The following is a 16,504-nucleotide window of genomic DNA, read 5'->3' on the forward strand; positions in this document are numbered from 1 at the left end:
ACTGGGGTTGGATCCCCGCTCCACGGCTCAGTTGTAATGTGTGTGGCTTCTGGGAAGCCGCCTCCCCGGGACTGGTGAGAGGACAGATGAGCTCACTGTGCCAAGAAGCGTTTACACTTCCTCCTCCTCCAGCTCGCTGCTCAGAAGGCTCCTCCTCAGTGCCCTCCCTGGTCCCCATCTGGAGCTGCCCTCTCTGCAGTCACGCTGTCCCCTCACCGCTCCCTGGTTACGTCCCTCAGGCCCTTCGCAGGCTCTGGAACGTGTGGTTATCTAGGTGCTCGCTTCTGCTCGCCCTCTGACTGCCCCGTGAGCCCCCCAGGCTGCGGGACGCATGTCTGCCTGGGCTCTGCTGACCCCCCCAGTGCCTCCGTGGACTCTGCCGTTCCCCTTCCCCTCTCCTTGCTTGCTCTGTTCCAATCACACTGCTCTCTCCGCTGCCCCTTGGACACGCCAGGCACGTTCCCACCTCAGGGTCCTCCCATTGGCTGTCCCTTCTGCCTGGGACATCATCACATTTGTGATGGAAGTGCCCGCTCTTCCATCACATTTCAGCGTGACTTGCTCTCCCTCACCTCCTCTGGGCCTCAGGGGCCTGCCTGACCACTTTGTGCAAAATAATAGCCCCATCTCCCTTCCCCTGCTCTCCTTAGCTCCACGGCAACCATCGCCATGGGACATCAGGAGTGCCAGCCCCGTGAGGGCAGGGGCTGGGCCTGTCACCATCATACCCTCAGCCCCTAGGGCAGCGCGGGCATCGTGAGGACGCAGCGAACCCCGGCATAGAGTGGGTGACTAGGTGAAAACCCAGCGGTCCCGAGATGCGATGAAGTGCATTGCTCCCATGGAGTGTTTTCTGGATCTTGACTTTTGGACCAAAGAGACAGAAAGTAGGGTTGGAAGCTGAAAGTGTCTTGTAGGGCGTGGCTGGGACGGGAGGGGATCCTGCTAGATTTGTGGTCCCCTCCCCTTTTCCTGCGAGGCCCTGTGCGAGGTGTCCCCAGCAGGACCCTGGCAGGCTCTCAGTTCCTGGGGAGAGACTGTTGGCGCCTTCGTCATGGACTCACTGAGACAGACACATGAACTCAGACCTTTTGTTTAAAAAAATTTTTTTTATCTTTTGACTGGAGGGCTTTCTGGTTAGCTTTGTGGTAATGAGAACTGGTCAGTGCGGTGGAACACACGGGCTTTCTGGCCAGCCCAGGGCTCTCTGTGTGTTGCCTCTCCCCCAAGGTGCGTCTGCCGTGCGCACCTTAGCAGGCCCAGGACGGGGCTGCACGCGGCCCTCACGGAGGGGCCCAGTGGGCAGTCAGGTGACAGGCATGCACGGCGCAGCCATGAGGGGTGACTGTCGGGAGCAGAGGGGCCTGCAGCGAGGCCCCTCCTGAGTCGGGCGGGGCAGGCTCCTGGGGGAGGTGACAAGGCTGAAGTCAGGAGACGGAAGTGCTGGGGGAGGCCCTGAGAACAGAAGCTGCCTGTGAACCGCTTGGCTGAATAAAACTGTGGCGCGAAACCAACTTCTGGGAGGACGGGGAGGGGGAGGGGCCGAGGAGGCCTAAGTCCTGGGAGCCGTGTTCCAGACAGCCCCTGAGAAACGTGTCACCTCGGTAGCTGGGCCACCTCCCTGGACAGAGACAGGCTTGGCGATTGGCAGACCCGGGTCCTCATCCTGACCCTGTGCCCACTGCCATGCACCTTTGGCCAGGTCGTCTCGACCCTCAGCCTCAGTGTCACGTACAAACTGCCCAGTGACGCTCACATCACAGACCAGCATGGGGACAGGAGGCCATCGTGTGTGGGAGCATGTCCAGCAGAGGCTGGCTGGGGCTTGGCAAACACGATCGTCCTTTCTTCTCTCGCCATGGCCCCTCCCCGTCTCCTAAGGCTGCCGGACCCTCCTCCGGAGTCCAGCTCTGAGCCGGCTGCTGGGCACAGCGGAGAGCGAACACTGTCCCTGCCCTCAAGCCGCTTCCAGTGCAGTGCAGGCAGGGAGCCATGCAGGTGCCTGCAGTGTTGCCCGGGCCACGCAGACACCTGTGGCCACTTGTGGCAGAGCTGGGCATGCACCTCATCAGCTTGCTTTCTCTCCCCTTGGAAGGTGGCTCCTTGAGGGCAGGGGCGTCGCTGCTCTAGGGCTCAGGGAGGCTCTGCATGCAGCTGCAATTCCCTCACCTAGGAGCACGCCTTGCTGGTCGCTTCAGTTACCCAGAATGCAGAGGCGCACAGAACGCAGGAGTGAGCTCGAAGGGCCTCCAGGCAGCCAAACCGATGACGGCACCCGTGCCCCTTGCCCGTCAGCTGCCTGCAGACTCTCAGACTGCATGTATTTTGCCCAGAATTCCAAGAAACGCAGGTCTCTGGCTTCCTACACCACTGCAGTGTTGAGGCTGCAAGTTAGGATTTGGGGGAGGGACTCAAGACCCTGGAACATGTTGGTATGTTGGTAAGAGCAGGATGGGAAAGATCATTCAGAAAATACACAAGCACTAAAACAATGCTATCGTTCCTCATGATAGTTAGTCTGGAGCCGTTAGTCATCCTGAGAGCATCATTGCAATTAGAGTGATATCATTAATGACCAGAAATTCATACATTCATTCATTCATTCTATAGGTACTCCCAGAGTCCATTCTTTTTTTTTTTTTTTTTTAATCCTTACCCAAGGATATGTTTATTGATTTTAGAGAGAGAGGAAGGAGGTGGGAGAAAGAGAGAGAAACATCAGTTGGTTGCCTCCTGTATGTACCTAGACCAGGGATCAAACCTGCAACCTAGGTATACACCCTGACCGGGGATCGAACCTGCAGCCCTTTGGTGCACAGGACGATGCTCCGATCAGCTGAGCCGCCAGGGCTGAGGCCACATTCTGTTCTTGTGCCAGGTGGGATGCTGAACCCCGGGCAGGTGGTGATAAATCCCTGGTGACCCCAGAACACTAGCAGAAGTCCCAATGCAGCAAATGGCAATGACACCCACTGTTACTCACTGAGTGACAACTACGTGCCAGGCATGCTATTAAAATGTCCTACACGCACTGTCTCCTTCGAGCCTTGTGCCAGGCTGTAAACCTGAGGATTACAGGTGTGTTCTGTAATCCTCATTGCACAGGAGAAGAGACTGAGGCTCAGAGATTTAAGTGGCTTGGCCCCATCGCACAGTGATAAGTGGTAGAGCCCAGGATTGGAACTCAGGTCTTCCCAACTCCAAGCCAAGCTGTTTCTTGCACTTGCTCCCTTACAGCCAAGTGCCCGCCAGCATCTCCCAAGAGTGGGCTGTGCGTTTATTTGGTCGATGGTATTCAGGATGATTTTAGGTGGCACACAAATATTTTCAAAATATTTAATGATTATGTATTTATTTTCATGACTATTAAAAAACATAGAGTTTGCACACCAAACCTGCAATATAATCCTTCTTTATAAATGGGTTTATCTGTAAAAATGTGAGTCAACATCAGGAAAACATTAATAACAGCCCAGATGATACATGGGGATGGTAAAAAATCATGCAGCTTGTATGTGCTAATGATGTTTGGGGGAAACAGGTATTCTGGAGTCAAGAAAGTAGGGAGGAATAAAAATCCACGTTGGAAATAATGTTGACAAATGCACAAACAAGAAAACTGTGGGTCCCCAGAAGTGTCAGCTTTTGCAGCCTAGAAACATTATAAAATGGAAAAAGGATTTTCTTGGCAATGCCAACTGATCGCAGAGTGTCCCTGCTGGGCCCCACCACTCATGCGCTGCGTCTGCTTTCAGGGACCTCTGCCCTTCGACCCTGTGAGCAGCCCCTCCAGTGTGAGATCGCCCACCAGCGCGGACAGGACCCCGTGCGCTATGACCTCACAGGCTGGCTCCACAGGGCCAAGCCCAACCTCGCGGCCCTGGACGCGCCCCAGGTCCTGCAGCAGTCAAAAAGGTGAGTCCGGCCGGGGCCGGGGACAGGTCAGGGCCCCTCGAGGCTCTGCCGTTTGGTCTCTCCCTGCTGGGGCCACGCAGTCCCAGCGACCTGGCAATTATGGGCTGGTCGGAGAACCGTCCCTAATCACACAAAGAACCGTAACTCACATCAGAGCAGCTCAACATCTCCCTGGTGCCGGAGTGCGCTCAGCCGAGAAGAGCCAGCCTTCTGGGGAGGTGAAACAAGAGCGCCAAAGCTGTGGCTCCTTATTTTGGTTTTTTTGCCTTTCATTAAGTATCTGAGAGATGATGGAACTGGAACAACTTTTATGGACATCCTAGAACTAGGGAGTCGTAAAACCAAAATGATAATGTTTTGTAGCATTATAAAAAGCTCACTGCATTCCCTGGCGGCTCTTTTCAGAAGTGCTGGCCGAGGGCCGGCAGCAATCGCTGCCTCCGGTTTAGAGAGTCACTGGAAACGCTTGTCTGTGTGTGTGTGTGTGCGCGCGCGCGCGCCCGTGGGAAGATGCGAAGTGATCCTGAAACCGATCCTCCCAACTTCAGGGATGGAATCCCGCGGGGACAGAGTTTGGAGACAAGAGTTGATGCTGAGACCACCAGGGAGGTGTTTGGGGGGTGAGAGAGGGGAAGGAACATTTCCTGACTGCTCACTATGTGCCTGACATCAGGATAAAGGCTTTAGAAGTATCTTATAAACCTTTACAGCAACACTGTATGCTTAGCCTCATTTTGCAGATGATAAAACAGAGCCCCTAGAGGGTGAAATGGCTCCCTTTGATCACACAGCAAAATCATGGCGGAGCGGAGATACAACGAAGCTGAGTGATCCTTGGAGAGGCTCTCGGGGTGGGCCGGAGTGGACTGGAGAGCCGGCGTGCGGCGGGGCTGGCGGCCACGCAGCCCCAGCAAAGAGATCAAGTCAGGGGGCGGGGCCAAGGGAAGGCTAACAGGCTGCAGGGAAAAAGCCAGGGCACTGGGCTGCCGTCCTCGCCCTGTCCCTGTCCCCTAGGCCAGTTATTTTCAACAGAGGTGCTGCAGCAATTTTTAAAACATGCAATGCCTGACCATTTAGTCAGGGGCATTAGCCTGTTTGCTCTTAGATTGTCTCATAAAAATATAAGAGCCGACGCAACGGTAGCCGTCTGGGGTGCATGCCCCTCTCTGGAACCATAAGTAGGTAGGTCATAGAATAGAGTGGCATCTTACTGGTCACATCGCAAACGCCGCATCTAATTGGTTAATTCTTGGTACCAGAAATCCCTATGCGCAGGTGTAGGCATCTGATTTCTCAAGAAGTCACTTTGGAGAAAAAAGGATAGGTAATCGCTATTATTATTTTTTTCAGTAAATCAATCAAAATTATACCTATTTTTTGTTCAGTTGGCAAAAAAAAAAAAATAATACACGTTTTGGCGCGCTGCAGAATTTCTGTGATTAGTGTCTGTGCGCCACGAGATGCGAAGGGGTGAAAAATGGTGTCGGCGGGCACTCTCCCTCCCCTGGGCTGCTTTTTTTTTTTTATTTTTGCTTTCCCGCCCTAGCATAAGGGTTTGTTGGATGAGACCGCAAGACCCGCTGGCCGTTGCTGAGCTTTGGAGTAAGGCAGATGTTCAACTTCTGCCTTTGCCTTTTTCAAGCCGCGCAGCCTGCGCCTCAGTTTCCTAACCTGAGTGGTGGCTGTGACGATGCCAAGCGGATGGGGCTGATGGGAGGCTTTGGTGACGTGACGTCACTGAGCCTGGCTCCCAGCAGACCCTTCACGCTCGTGTCGTGACCATGTAAATTCCCTTCCTGCTCCAGGGTCCTGCAGCTCAGGCTGGGTGGTGGCTGGGTATAGGGTTAGGAAAGGGTGAGGCAAACCTTGGTGGACCAGATGGCTGGGTGCGCCAGGGCCATTTGGGAGGAAGGAACAGCATGCGCAAATTCGTAGCTCAAGGCGGGTGAGAGAGGGGGCAGGTTTGGGAGTAAATCCCATTGGGCGTCTTGTACGCCTGAGAGCCAAGCCGTGGTGGGTTTGAGAGCAAACAGTGCTTTGCCCTGGCGGGTAGCTCTGCAGCCCAGGAAGCCACATTCTCCAGGGTCGCTTGCTTAGCATTTTGATTCCTGGGCGCCACCCACTCTCTCTGGGGGAGGGCCCTGGGGACTTGCTTGGCTGACAAGCTTCCCAGGAGGTTCTCAGGCATCAAATGCTGGGCAAACACTTCTTTATATATCAGAAGCTGAGGCCGAAAGAGGACCCGCGAGAAGCCCAAGGTCACAGAGTAAACTCAAGGCCAGAGGTCAGGTCTCCCAGCCCTGCAGAGGGGAAAATTCACGTATAGGGATTAGGACGACGGGTAGGACCTCCACTCTCCCAGGGCTCTGCCCTCTCCCCTCAGGGCTCCTGCTTCTAGGGGGCTCCCTGGCGCCCTCCCTAGATTTTTGTATTTCAATGCAAGTGTATTCAACTCATGGCGAATCTTAGCGCTCGGTCATGCCTTCAACCACTCTAAGCAGCTTTGGGGCGTTTGACGCTCATTCCTCAAGGTCTGCACAGTTGGGTTAGGCAGAGAGGGAGATGGATGGTACCACGTCTTGAAGGCGGGCGCCCGGGTGGGGCCTGGATTGCGGGAGCTAGGGAAGACACCGCGTGCTTCCCTGGGAGGGGTGCGCAGGTGCCGCTGGAGAGGCAGGGGGTGCTCCCGGGGCACCAGCCACATCCTCGGCACGGCAGGATTGGCCCGCCGCCTCAGCCTGCTTTGCCCCCAGGAGCAGGCAGGCCAGCGCGCGTTCATCGGAGCTGACACCGAAGGGCCCTGGCCCCGGCCCTCGCCCGCTGATCTCAGAGCCTATACGTTGCAGGGGGGCCCAGGGAAGCCCCCGGCTGTCCCTCGGCACCAGGCCAGACATTTCATTGACAGGTCCAGACACTGACTGTTTGGCCTGTGTGCCATTCATTCTCTTACGAAACAGAGTAAACAGCTACCGTGTGCTGGACCTGTTCTAGGGATAACAGAGGCGACTTACCCTTTGAGAAAGTACAGGCTCAATAGAATTCCCGTGGGTGTGGAAGTGACAGGACTCTTCAGAGAAGGAAAGATGCTCTAGGGTCAGGGGAGGGGAGGGGCAAGGAGGAGGAGCTGGCATTTGTCACGAAGCAAAGGCGTGTCTGGCGGAAAAGGACTGCGAACTGCTTGTGCAGTTCATGGGGGGTGTTTCCGAAGCAGATCTGCAGGCAGCAAGGTGGACCCGTTTCCCGTGAAGCCCCTAAAGTCCCCCTCTCTCTCCCCCCACCTGCCAGGGAGGAGCTGAGGAGCCTGTTCCAGGCCCGGGCCAAGCTGTCCCCCGTGTGCCGGGCTGTGGCAGGCCTGGAGGGCACCTCGCAGCAGGCCCTGCAGAGGAGCTGCGCAGTGAGGAGGGTCTTTGCCAGCAGCTTGGCGGCGGTGAAGAGGAAAGCCCCGTGCTCCCAGATCAAGCTGCAGATGGTGAGTGGGTGCCCTGTCCCCACTGCCACGTACCCCACCAGCCCCCACAGGATGCGTTATCTTGAGCCTCCTCGGTGAGCCTGAAGGGGCAGGTGTCACCCCGCACTCCACAGAGGAGGAAGCTGGGACTCAGAGCAGCAAAGAGACTTGGCCCCAACCGCGCTACTGGCAAGCGATGGGTCCAAGTCGCAGATCAAAGCCTCGGCTACTTGGTATTGAGTGGCTTCAGGAAGTTTGTGGGAGCCACAGTTGTCCTCTTGACCAAAGTGACAGATGTTGCAGCCACACTAGGCTCACCTGCATCACCCCCCCACCCCGCCACCGCCCACCCAAATGCCTGCATGTTCATCACTAGATTCTCCTTGGGAGAAGACTGCAGGCTGCAGCACTAGATGTAACTGTGTTACCCAGATACATTCATCCAATAACACGTGAGAAAATTCGATTGGTCAGTGTTCAGGCTGAGCCCAAAGCATAGGACGGGGAAGGATGAGTTTTGAAAGGAACTTATAACGTATTATATGGAAAAAGCACACACACTAGGTCCTGGGTTCTCACCCCCCTCTCTCGCTGGTGGTGTGCGTGAGCTTGGGCCACTTGCTTCCCCTCTCCATGCCTCAGTTTCCGCATCTACTACAACAAGGGCTAATTATAAAGACCCCTTAGATTTCATGAGTACAAATCAGGCTGTAGGCAGGAGGTCCTTGGTGTGGGCACAGGGGCCCCAGGAGATGCCCAGGCCAGGCGGAGTGTGTGTTTGAGAATGTCCAGAGCTCTGTCTGTCTCGCCCTGAGACACCTGGCCCTGACCCCCTTTCCTCTCGGTCCTAGGACGCGTTGTCCAGTGTGATCAGAAGGTCGCAGTTGCACTTCATCCACTGCCTGGTGCCGAGCCTGACAGTGGAGAGCAGGGGTGGGCAGGGGCCTCCGACTCCGCCGCAGCCTGGCCGGGACCAGCCTGGAGCGGGCGGGCCCCTGCCCTTGGACATCCCAGCACTGAGGGCCCAGCTTTCAGGGTCCTACATCCTGGAGGCGCTGCGTCTGCACAGGACAGGTGAGAGCCGCAGGGCGCGAGGACCTTGTCTCTGACGCCCGGGACATGCCGGCCCACTGGGGACGCCCAAAGGACAAGAGCAGCTGCTGTGTGCCAGGAGCTTTTCATAGACTCTTCCCCGCAGCCCTGGGAGGGGTGAGCTATGGTCACCCATTTTACAGATGAGGAAGTGGAAGCTCAGAGGTGAAAGACTTGCTCAAGGTTACACAGCTGGACAGGGCAGGGCCTGGATTCGGACCAAGGTCTCTGTAAATCTGAAGCCCATCCCGCTTCATGGAATAGCCTTGTGACCCTGGAAGGCGGCACCCGCCTCTTATCCTCTTCCTTTCACCAACAAATGCATTGGGAGCTTCTGCTTTGGGGGAGAGGATAGAATTATTCCCCAGGGAGTAATGTTTTGGTTAAGAGGCTCAGCCTGGTTTGGGAGATTAGTGTGTAAACAGGTGACAATAATGGGATGTGACAAGAGCGTGTGTCACTCAGGGATGCAGGACGTACCTGGGTGTCTGGAGGAGGAAGCTCTGTGCTCTCCCTGGGGATGTTGGGAAAACCAACCCAGAGGAAGGGACGTCTTAGCTGGGCCTTGATACAAAACAAGCAGCCCACCTGTGGGGCCTGGGGGGAGAGGGAGCCACGGCTGAAGAGCGGGGTTCAAAATGAGTGAGGGACTTGTGGGAGATGAGGCGGGGGGACCCATCGGGGAAGGCTGTGAATTTGGTCTTTGGAAGTTGGGTTTTCTTCAGGTCCCGCTGAGGCGAGGAGGGGGCGGTAGGGGGACGCAGGGGTGTGAATCAGAGGAACGAAGCCCCGAAGCCCTGTATTTTAGAAAGCGAGCCTGAGCCCTGCGTCACCACCGCTGGCTCCTCTTACAAGTTTGGTTTTGAGCCAAATCCTTGTGCTTCTTTCCTGTGCTGCAAGCCCCAGAGGCCAGCAGGTGGGCGCCCCGCCCCCAGCCACTAGAAACACAGAAGGCGGGGCTGGTGGGGGACCTAGGTGAACACCCGTTTGTTTAATGTGTCTGGTCACCGACACCCCAGCCTGTGGTCGCTGCCCCCATCTATCCCACTGCTTTAATAATGGAACCCTGGGCACAAGGCATTGGGTGGAGAAGCTGGGAGCAGCTGGAAGCAAAGATGAGACCCTCAGTCCGCTGAGCTTCCCATTGATTTTCTCTCCTGCCTGCGCAGCCACAGGCAGAGAGACCGATAATGTCACAGGGGAAGAGCAAGAGCGAGATGGTCACAGCGGGCAGCCGATCGATTCTGCCTGGCTGGCTGGCTGGCAGGCGCACAGTGCTGGGCCTTTGCAGGCGTCCTTGGTGGCCACTGAGTGTGTGCTCGGCCAGCTTGGCCCCTTCCTTGGGCCGCGTCCTCACTGCGGTGTCTGCCCTCTGCCTCCTCAGCACAGCTGACGGGTCAGGATGAGTTTTCCAACCAAGGGAAGGGTTGATGCTTGGGGAAGAACTTTTCAAGTGCTGCCTCCCGGACTCGGTTCATTCCTCACTGTTTTCTGCTCTAAGTTGCTTCTGTTTTTCTCACACCATATAAGAAATAGTGTATACCTAGATGCATACATATACAAAATATTTATGTTCTTGAATTCATGCAAATATAACATCTACATACATATACACATGCATGCATAATGCATCCATATGCATGCTATTTACTGAGTACCTGTGATGTGCTGGGCGTCACACACACTAGCTGACGTTGTTCTCACCAAGTACAGTGGCTGACATATAGAAACCGCTCATCAAGTACTAGGTGTCCTTCGTCCTGGTGGGCACAGCTCAGACTTTGGAGGGAGCGTGGCTGACGCTGGCAAGTTTCTCAATGGGCCTCCTATTGGTCTCTCCTGTAACAGCTCAGGTCTCAGCTGCGGAGGGTGTGATGAGTGGGTTAGGGAACAACGCGTAGAGGAGGGCCTGGTCGTGGGAAAGCACTCGGTGTGTGTCAGCCTCTTCTGCTGTGATCATCGTCAGATTTAATCCTTATACTGATCCTGTGATAATGGGATTCTCATCTGACTAGCGAAGAATTGAATCTCAGAGAGATAGGGTCATCTGTCTCCAGTCAGAGGGCTAATTGGGGGAGAAATGGGATGTGAACCCTGCTAAGTCTGACCCCAAAAGGGCAGGCATGCTACCTCTCCGCTCCTCCGCCTCTGTTCGGTCAGTGTCCTTCAAACCTGCCCGGAGACTCCTCTTCCTCCAGGAAGACTTGGATTCACCACCTGCAGGCTCTGTCACTCTTCCTCATGGTTTATGCATTTGACTTCCTGTGAAGCAAAGTCTCAAATGTAGAGTGAGATTTTGTCAGACCTTCTCTCCTCAGGCCCCTTGAAATTTGTTTGTTTGTATTTGGAGACTCTGAGGCTCTACCATGCCCCTTGTATCAGGATGAAGTCCAGACCCCCAGGTCTGACACTAGAGTTCTGTGCCTTAGAGGCCCAGGCCCTGCTCATCTCTGACCGATTATCGTCTACTCTCGCCTGGGTTAGTTACTGCCACTGTCTGGGTTTGAATCCCAGCTGGGAGAGTTACGCTCTGTGTGACTCCGGGCTAGGGGACTTGAACTCGCTGGGCCTCAGTTCCCACGTCTATAAAACAGATATAACTACACAGGCCCCAAAGTGTCTATGACTTAAGGGAATTGTTACCCTCATGGCTTGCACACATACGTGCTCAGTAAATGCTGGCTGTTGCTATGACCATGGGACAGACCTTAGATTCCTCAGTTCCAACTCCATCTGCCTAGGCGCCCCTTCCGCGCCAAGCCCTCTGACACACTCACGGCTCCTTTGCGGGCCAGCCTTCACGTCACTTTCCTGGGAGCCCTCCAGATGCCCCTTCCCAGTTCCCACGCAGGAGGACGCAGCTGTGCTCATGCTACATGTTAGATTTAGAGGGACCCTCAGGTGCTACGCGATGCAGCCTTTCTACATGCAGCATGGGTGGGTGATAAGCAGAAGAGCAAAAAAATGTTCCCCATTGTCAAGCAGGCTTGGGGAAAAAAACTTTGGGTTCAGCAAAGCTAATCGGGCACCTTCCCTGCAGAGCTCCCCAGGGCCTCTGACATCGATGCTGAGCCCCCAGGAAGCGGATAAAAGGGCCGCTTTTTCAAACTTGCTGTGGGGGTTTTATAGGATGTGTGTTCTGCAGAGACCTTCAGGGAGTGTGGATCGAACTCAGTTTCAGAAGTTAGCACATGGGGACACTGAGGCCCCGAGAAATCAGTCCACATGGCACATCAGGAGCCAGGTTGGGGGCGGGGCCCAGGCTGGCCTTCTCGTCTGGACTCCTGTTCTCCTCCTCCTCGCTGCCACCCCCAGGCTATGCTGACCACGTGGGGCTCGCGCGGTTCCGCCGGCGGTTCCAGGCGCTGGACCCCCAGCTCGCGAAGAAGTTCATGTTGACCACTGAGGGAATAGACGAGAAGAAGGTATGTGGGGATGGGGGGCGGCGTGGGTCCCGGCCCTGGATGCTTCATTCCAAAGGGGAGGCCAAGGGGCCATCTTGACCAGCTCGGGTCTGAGAGCTGGGCTTTGGGGGCAAAGGTGAGGGTGGTGTGAGGTCCCAGATCCCTGTGCCGGACCGCACCTCCTGCCATGTCACTTGGGACATGACCCATCCCATAATGGCCCCTTTGGAACGCTGCTTGAGGGTATGCAGGAGAAGAATCAGAGCGATGAGAAGAGCATGCACAGCCCAGAGGGCCTCCATAACGTTGCTGTTGGGAACGGTCACCGGCTGACCGATGACCCCGGAGCTCTTTAGAATTCGCAAACTCCTCTTGCACCTCACGGCAGCCCTGCAAGACGAGAGTCATTATGTCCCTTTTACAAATGAGAAAACAGAGCCTCACAGAGGTGAATTGATGCCCCTGAGGCCACAGAGCTGGGCATTTGTGGGTTTTGTCCTTGGGTTTTGAACCCAAGTTTCTTGATTCCTGGGAGGGTTGTTGGGAGCATGGGGTCTAGAGTCACACAGGCCTGCGGTAGACTCCCAGCTGGGGCTGCCTCAGCTTCCCCGTCTGTAAAGTGGGCACAACAATAGCGCGTGCGCCTCAGTGGGGTGTTTCAAAGGTCATGTATAAGAGCATGGTTGATGTGCTTGACCCGGAGCCTGGTGCATGCTGAGGGCTCGATTCCTATGAACTCCTATTACGAGCATCATTGTCGTCTTTCAAAGCCAAAGAGATGGCCACCAAGCCAGGCTGTACTTTCACACCCATGTTGAACCTTCACTCCAGGCGAGCGTGCCCACACATGCTTGAGATCAGTAGCCCTCGGATCCTCAGCCACTGAGTCCCCAGCCTGGGAGAGCACACAGAGTCACAGTCATCAAGTCCTTTCTTGGCTGTTCTCAGCGGTAGGGACCAGGGCACAGGCCACGTCCTGAAGACAAGGCAGCGCCTCCCACGTGGCCCTCCTAATTCACCATGGGGAGGGGACATCAGACCCAGCTGGTGTGGTACAGACTACCCTCTCTCTGGGTGGCAGCCTGTTTTGGAAGCTGTAAAACCCTGCCTGTCTTGGCACCGCTAAGCACTGTGTATCCGTCTTTATTTGGGGTTCCTCAGCCTTGGTCCACCGCCCAACTTGATCTCTATTCCGAGCGTCTGGCATGTAGCCATCGAAAGGGGCTTGGGCCCCTCTGCAGTTGAAGACAGCACCGTGGCGGGGTGTGCGGAGTTGCCGCAGCGACAGTGGGTGTAGCATATGGGAGCGTTTCTATTCCCAACGACTCAGCAGTTCTCTGTTGTAGCCAAACCGAAACCACCTCCGCGCCCACGCTGGGGGCCTCGGGAAATGGAAAATTACAAGTGCAATGGGCTTGCTGGGAAGTTTTCGCTGCTGCTTATTCTTTTTTCATTTGCTCGCAAATTTCATTTGCTGCAGCACAGAGTTTGGGTAACAGCAAAAGGAAATAGCATCCTGCCTGTTATGGAAAAGCTGATAAATATTCATTTTCCAGGGAATGTGATAGGCCATGAATTATACATGAACATGTGCTCGGGTGGACAGACTGTCAGCCTGTGTGTGTGAAGCAGTGAAGACCTCGGGGTTTAAGAAGACCAGGTTGACAGCTGGAAAAGGTCAATGTTGTCATTAGACACTAGACGGCAGCAGAGGGAATTCATCGGCAGGGCATAAAACGGGCTTTGGTGGGGTCCCCTGTGTGTCTAACATGTGGCGCCTAAACACTGGTTTTTCATGCCGAGACTATTTCTCAGCGACGGCCTGTCTTTTGCTGGGTACCCACCGGCTATTTTATGTCCCCGAGACAAAAAGGTACGTCTTTCACCACATGCGCACAAGCTGACTTCGCCATGGATCAGACACAACAGGTAAAGGTCACAGAGCCCCAGTCTGAAGCAGTCCTCCAGAGATTCGGCCGTCCCACGGCTGGGGCATCCCCGTGTTACGGCAGACACCCCCCAGGCTGGTGGGGACTCACCTCTGGTGCTCAGATGCCTCATGCAGGCCTTTTACTTTTCATTGCGGGGAAATACACACAGCATAAAAGTCACCATAGTAAGCATCTTTCAGTTTGCAGATCAGTGGCTTTAAGAACATTCACATTGTTGCCCTCCTCTCCTACGCCAAAAGGCTGTGGATTCGATCCCCAGTTGGGGCGCATATGGGGGTGACCGATCGTTGTTTCTCTCTCGCATCCGTATTTCTCTTCCTCTCTCTTCCCTGCCCCCCCCGCCCCGAAGTTAACGAATATCTCCTCCAGTGATGATTAAAAAAAAAAAAAAAAAAGAACATATATACTGTTGTTGTGTAAGCATCACTGCCATGCATCTCCAGAACGGCTTCATCTTGCAAAACTGAAGCTCTGGGCCCATTAAGCACCAGCTCCCCATTTTCCTTCCCCAGCTCCTGGCAACCACCCTCCTTCTTCCTGCTTCTGTGCATTTGACTACCGTCGGTGCCTTGTGTAAGGAGCCGCGCAGTAGTTGTCTTTTTGTGACTGCCTAATTTCACCGAGTGCACTGTCCTCGAGGTTTACCCCCATTGCAGCATGGTCAGACTGGCTTTCCTTTTAAAGTCTGAATAATATTCCACTGTATGGATATACTGCATGTTGTTTATCCATCCATCTGCCAGTGGACACTTGGGTTGCTTCCACCCTTTGGTTATTGCTGTGAACATGGGTGTACAAATATCTGCTGGGATCTCTGCTTTAATTCTTTTGGGTAGATGCCCAGAAACAGAATTTCTGGATCATATGGTTTTCTATATTTAATTTTTGGAGGAGCTTCCATACTGTTTCCCGTAGCAGCTGCACCATTTTACATTCCCACCAGCAGTGCACAAGGGTCCCAATTTCGCTACAATCTCACCGACACCTACTTCCTTGTTTTTTATCGTAGCCATTCGAATGCATGTGAGGTGGCAGCTTATTGTGGTTTCAGTTTGTATTCCCCTGATCATCAGTGACGTGGAGCATTTTTCATGCTCACACGAGACTTTGGAATGGAAGCTCCCTGAGGACCCGCGTTGTTTGGCGAAGTTCTTTGCAGAAGGTGCCATCTGTGATGTTAATTTAAATTATTAATTTCAACCAACTTGAGCCAAGCGCCTTCTCTGCACCAGGCCCTGTGCTAGGTGCCACACGGGCGAACAGGGTAGTCTTACTGGGGGAGAAATACTAACATAAGCAATGTCCGCACAGAGGGGTGGCTTTGGGACACCCCAGGGAGCACTCCTAAAACTTTCGGTGTTTCCGCAGGGGAGAGGGTAGGGTGGCAGGGAAGACACCTCGGAGCAGGCCCTGCCTGAGTTGAGCCTGGAGGGACCGGGGAAGGGCGTACCCCTTGGGCACGGCTTGCGCAGAGACCTGGGGCTGTGAGAGTGCATGCCCAGCTTACGGTAGCCTGAGCGTGGAGGATGTCCGGTGTCAAGAAAAGGGGCCAAAGATGTTGGCAGGGCCAGACCATGAGTCCCTGTTAGCGGGGCTAGAGAGTATGGCCTTTCTCAGAGGGCCAGTGATGGTCTACTGAAAGGTTTTCAACAGGGCATAGCATAGACAACCTGAGCTTTGTTACTTGAACTGGCTGGAGCAAAATTATGAAGGAATTCAAGTCTGCTCTGCCCATTTCATGGTCCTGTCTAGGGAGCAACGTCCTCACGCTGACCTCCAGCTGTGCAGGATGTCCCATCTCTCCTAGACACCAAGGCCTGTGCTCAAGTCTGCATCATGACCTTGTGTTTCCTTCTAGTCATCTTGGGTCCCAGTCCTCTTTCCTGGGTTTTCCCAGCTGGTTGACTCGATACTCTGAACTACACTGAAGCCCAGCCACAGTGACCGGAATGGGGGGCTCTCAGGCAGGTCCGTGGAGGTGCTCTTTCAGCTCCCCTTGACCCTGACCCAGATGCTGGTCCCTCAGTCCCTCTGCTCCTCAGGCAGGAGTTGCCAAGTCTCTCTCATCAACGTGACGAAGCCCTGACAGCACTCTCAGTACAGTGTTGATTGATTTTAGTCAACACAGTCTCTGTCCCTGGGGACTTGATCTGAAGAACACAATTAAGGGATGCTAATCTATCTTCTCAAAGGCAGCCGCTCTTACTTCATCTCAAACCCTGGCGGACGCCCCCAATTTCCTCCGAGTTTGTGTCCGAGTCCCTTTCTCCTGGCAAGCGGCCCCCATGAGCCTGTGGCTGGGTGGGAGCTGTCTGCACTCTGGGTGCTGACTGACTTACTCAGGGGCCCCCATAGTCTAAGCCCTGTAGAATTTATTTATTCGCCCTCATTTTCCTGCTCACCTTGCTGCCCTCCATTTCAAGTCCACTGTTTTAATAATGTTGCGCGTTTTCCATTTAGTGTCAATTGACCAATTTTATGTGTGTACGTGTGTGTTTATTTGCTCATATAGTTTATTTGTTCAAATCCTGGTTTCTGATGTGCCTTCCATTCATTCATGCCCACAGGTAACATTTAATTGGGCACAGCAAAGCACCTGGCATGTAGTAGGCGCCCCACAGATGGCAGCTGTTGGGCCGTGGTGGCCATTGGGCCATGACACTTCACGACAAATGGGCTGTGCTGCCAGCGGC

General features: G+C 54.6%; 1 protein-coding gene across 1 annotated transcript in view; it reads left to right on the top strand.

The window, feature by feature from the left end:
* MYO18B (myosin XVIIIB) overlaps window positions 1-16,504 on the top strand; it is a 212,743-nt gene that overhangs the window by 55,824 nt on the left and 140,415 nt on the right. Inside the window, exons 17-20 of the mRNA XM_054594428.1 lie at window positions 3,756-3,915; window positions 7,201-7,384; window positions 8,215-8,437; window positions 11,771-11,880. Of these exons, the coding sequence (XP_054450403.1) occupies window positions 3,756-3,915; window positions 7,201-7,384; window positions 8,215-8,437; window positions 11,771-11,880 (677 nt within the window). The remainder of the gene's footprint in view (window positions 1-3,755; window positions 3,916-7,200; window positions 7,385-8,214; window positions 8,438-11,770; window positions 11,881-16,504) is intronic.

This window comes from Pteronotus mesoamericanus, unplaced genomic scaffold (genome assembly GCF_021234165.1).
Source record: "Pteronotus mesoamericanus isolate MK-2021 breed Mesoamerican mustached bat unplaced genomic scaffold, CSHL_Meso_final scaffold_507, whole genome shotgun sequence".
Lineage (NCBI taxonomy): Eukaryota > Metazoa > Chordata > Mammalia > Chiroptera > Mormoopidae > Pteronotus > Pteronotus mesoamericanus.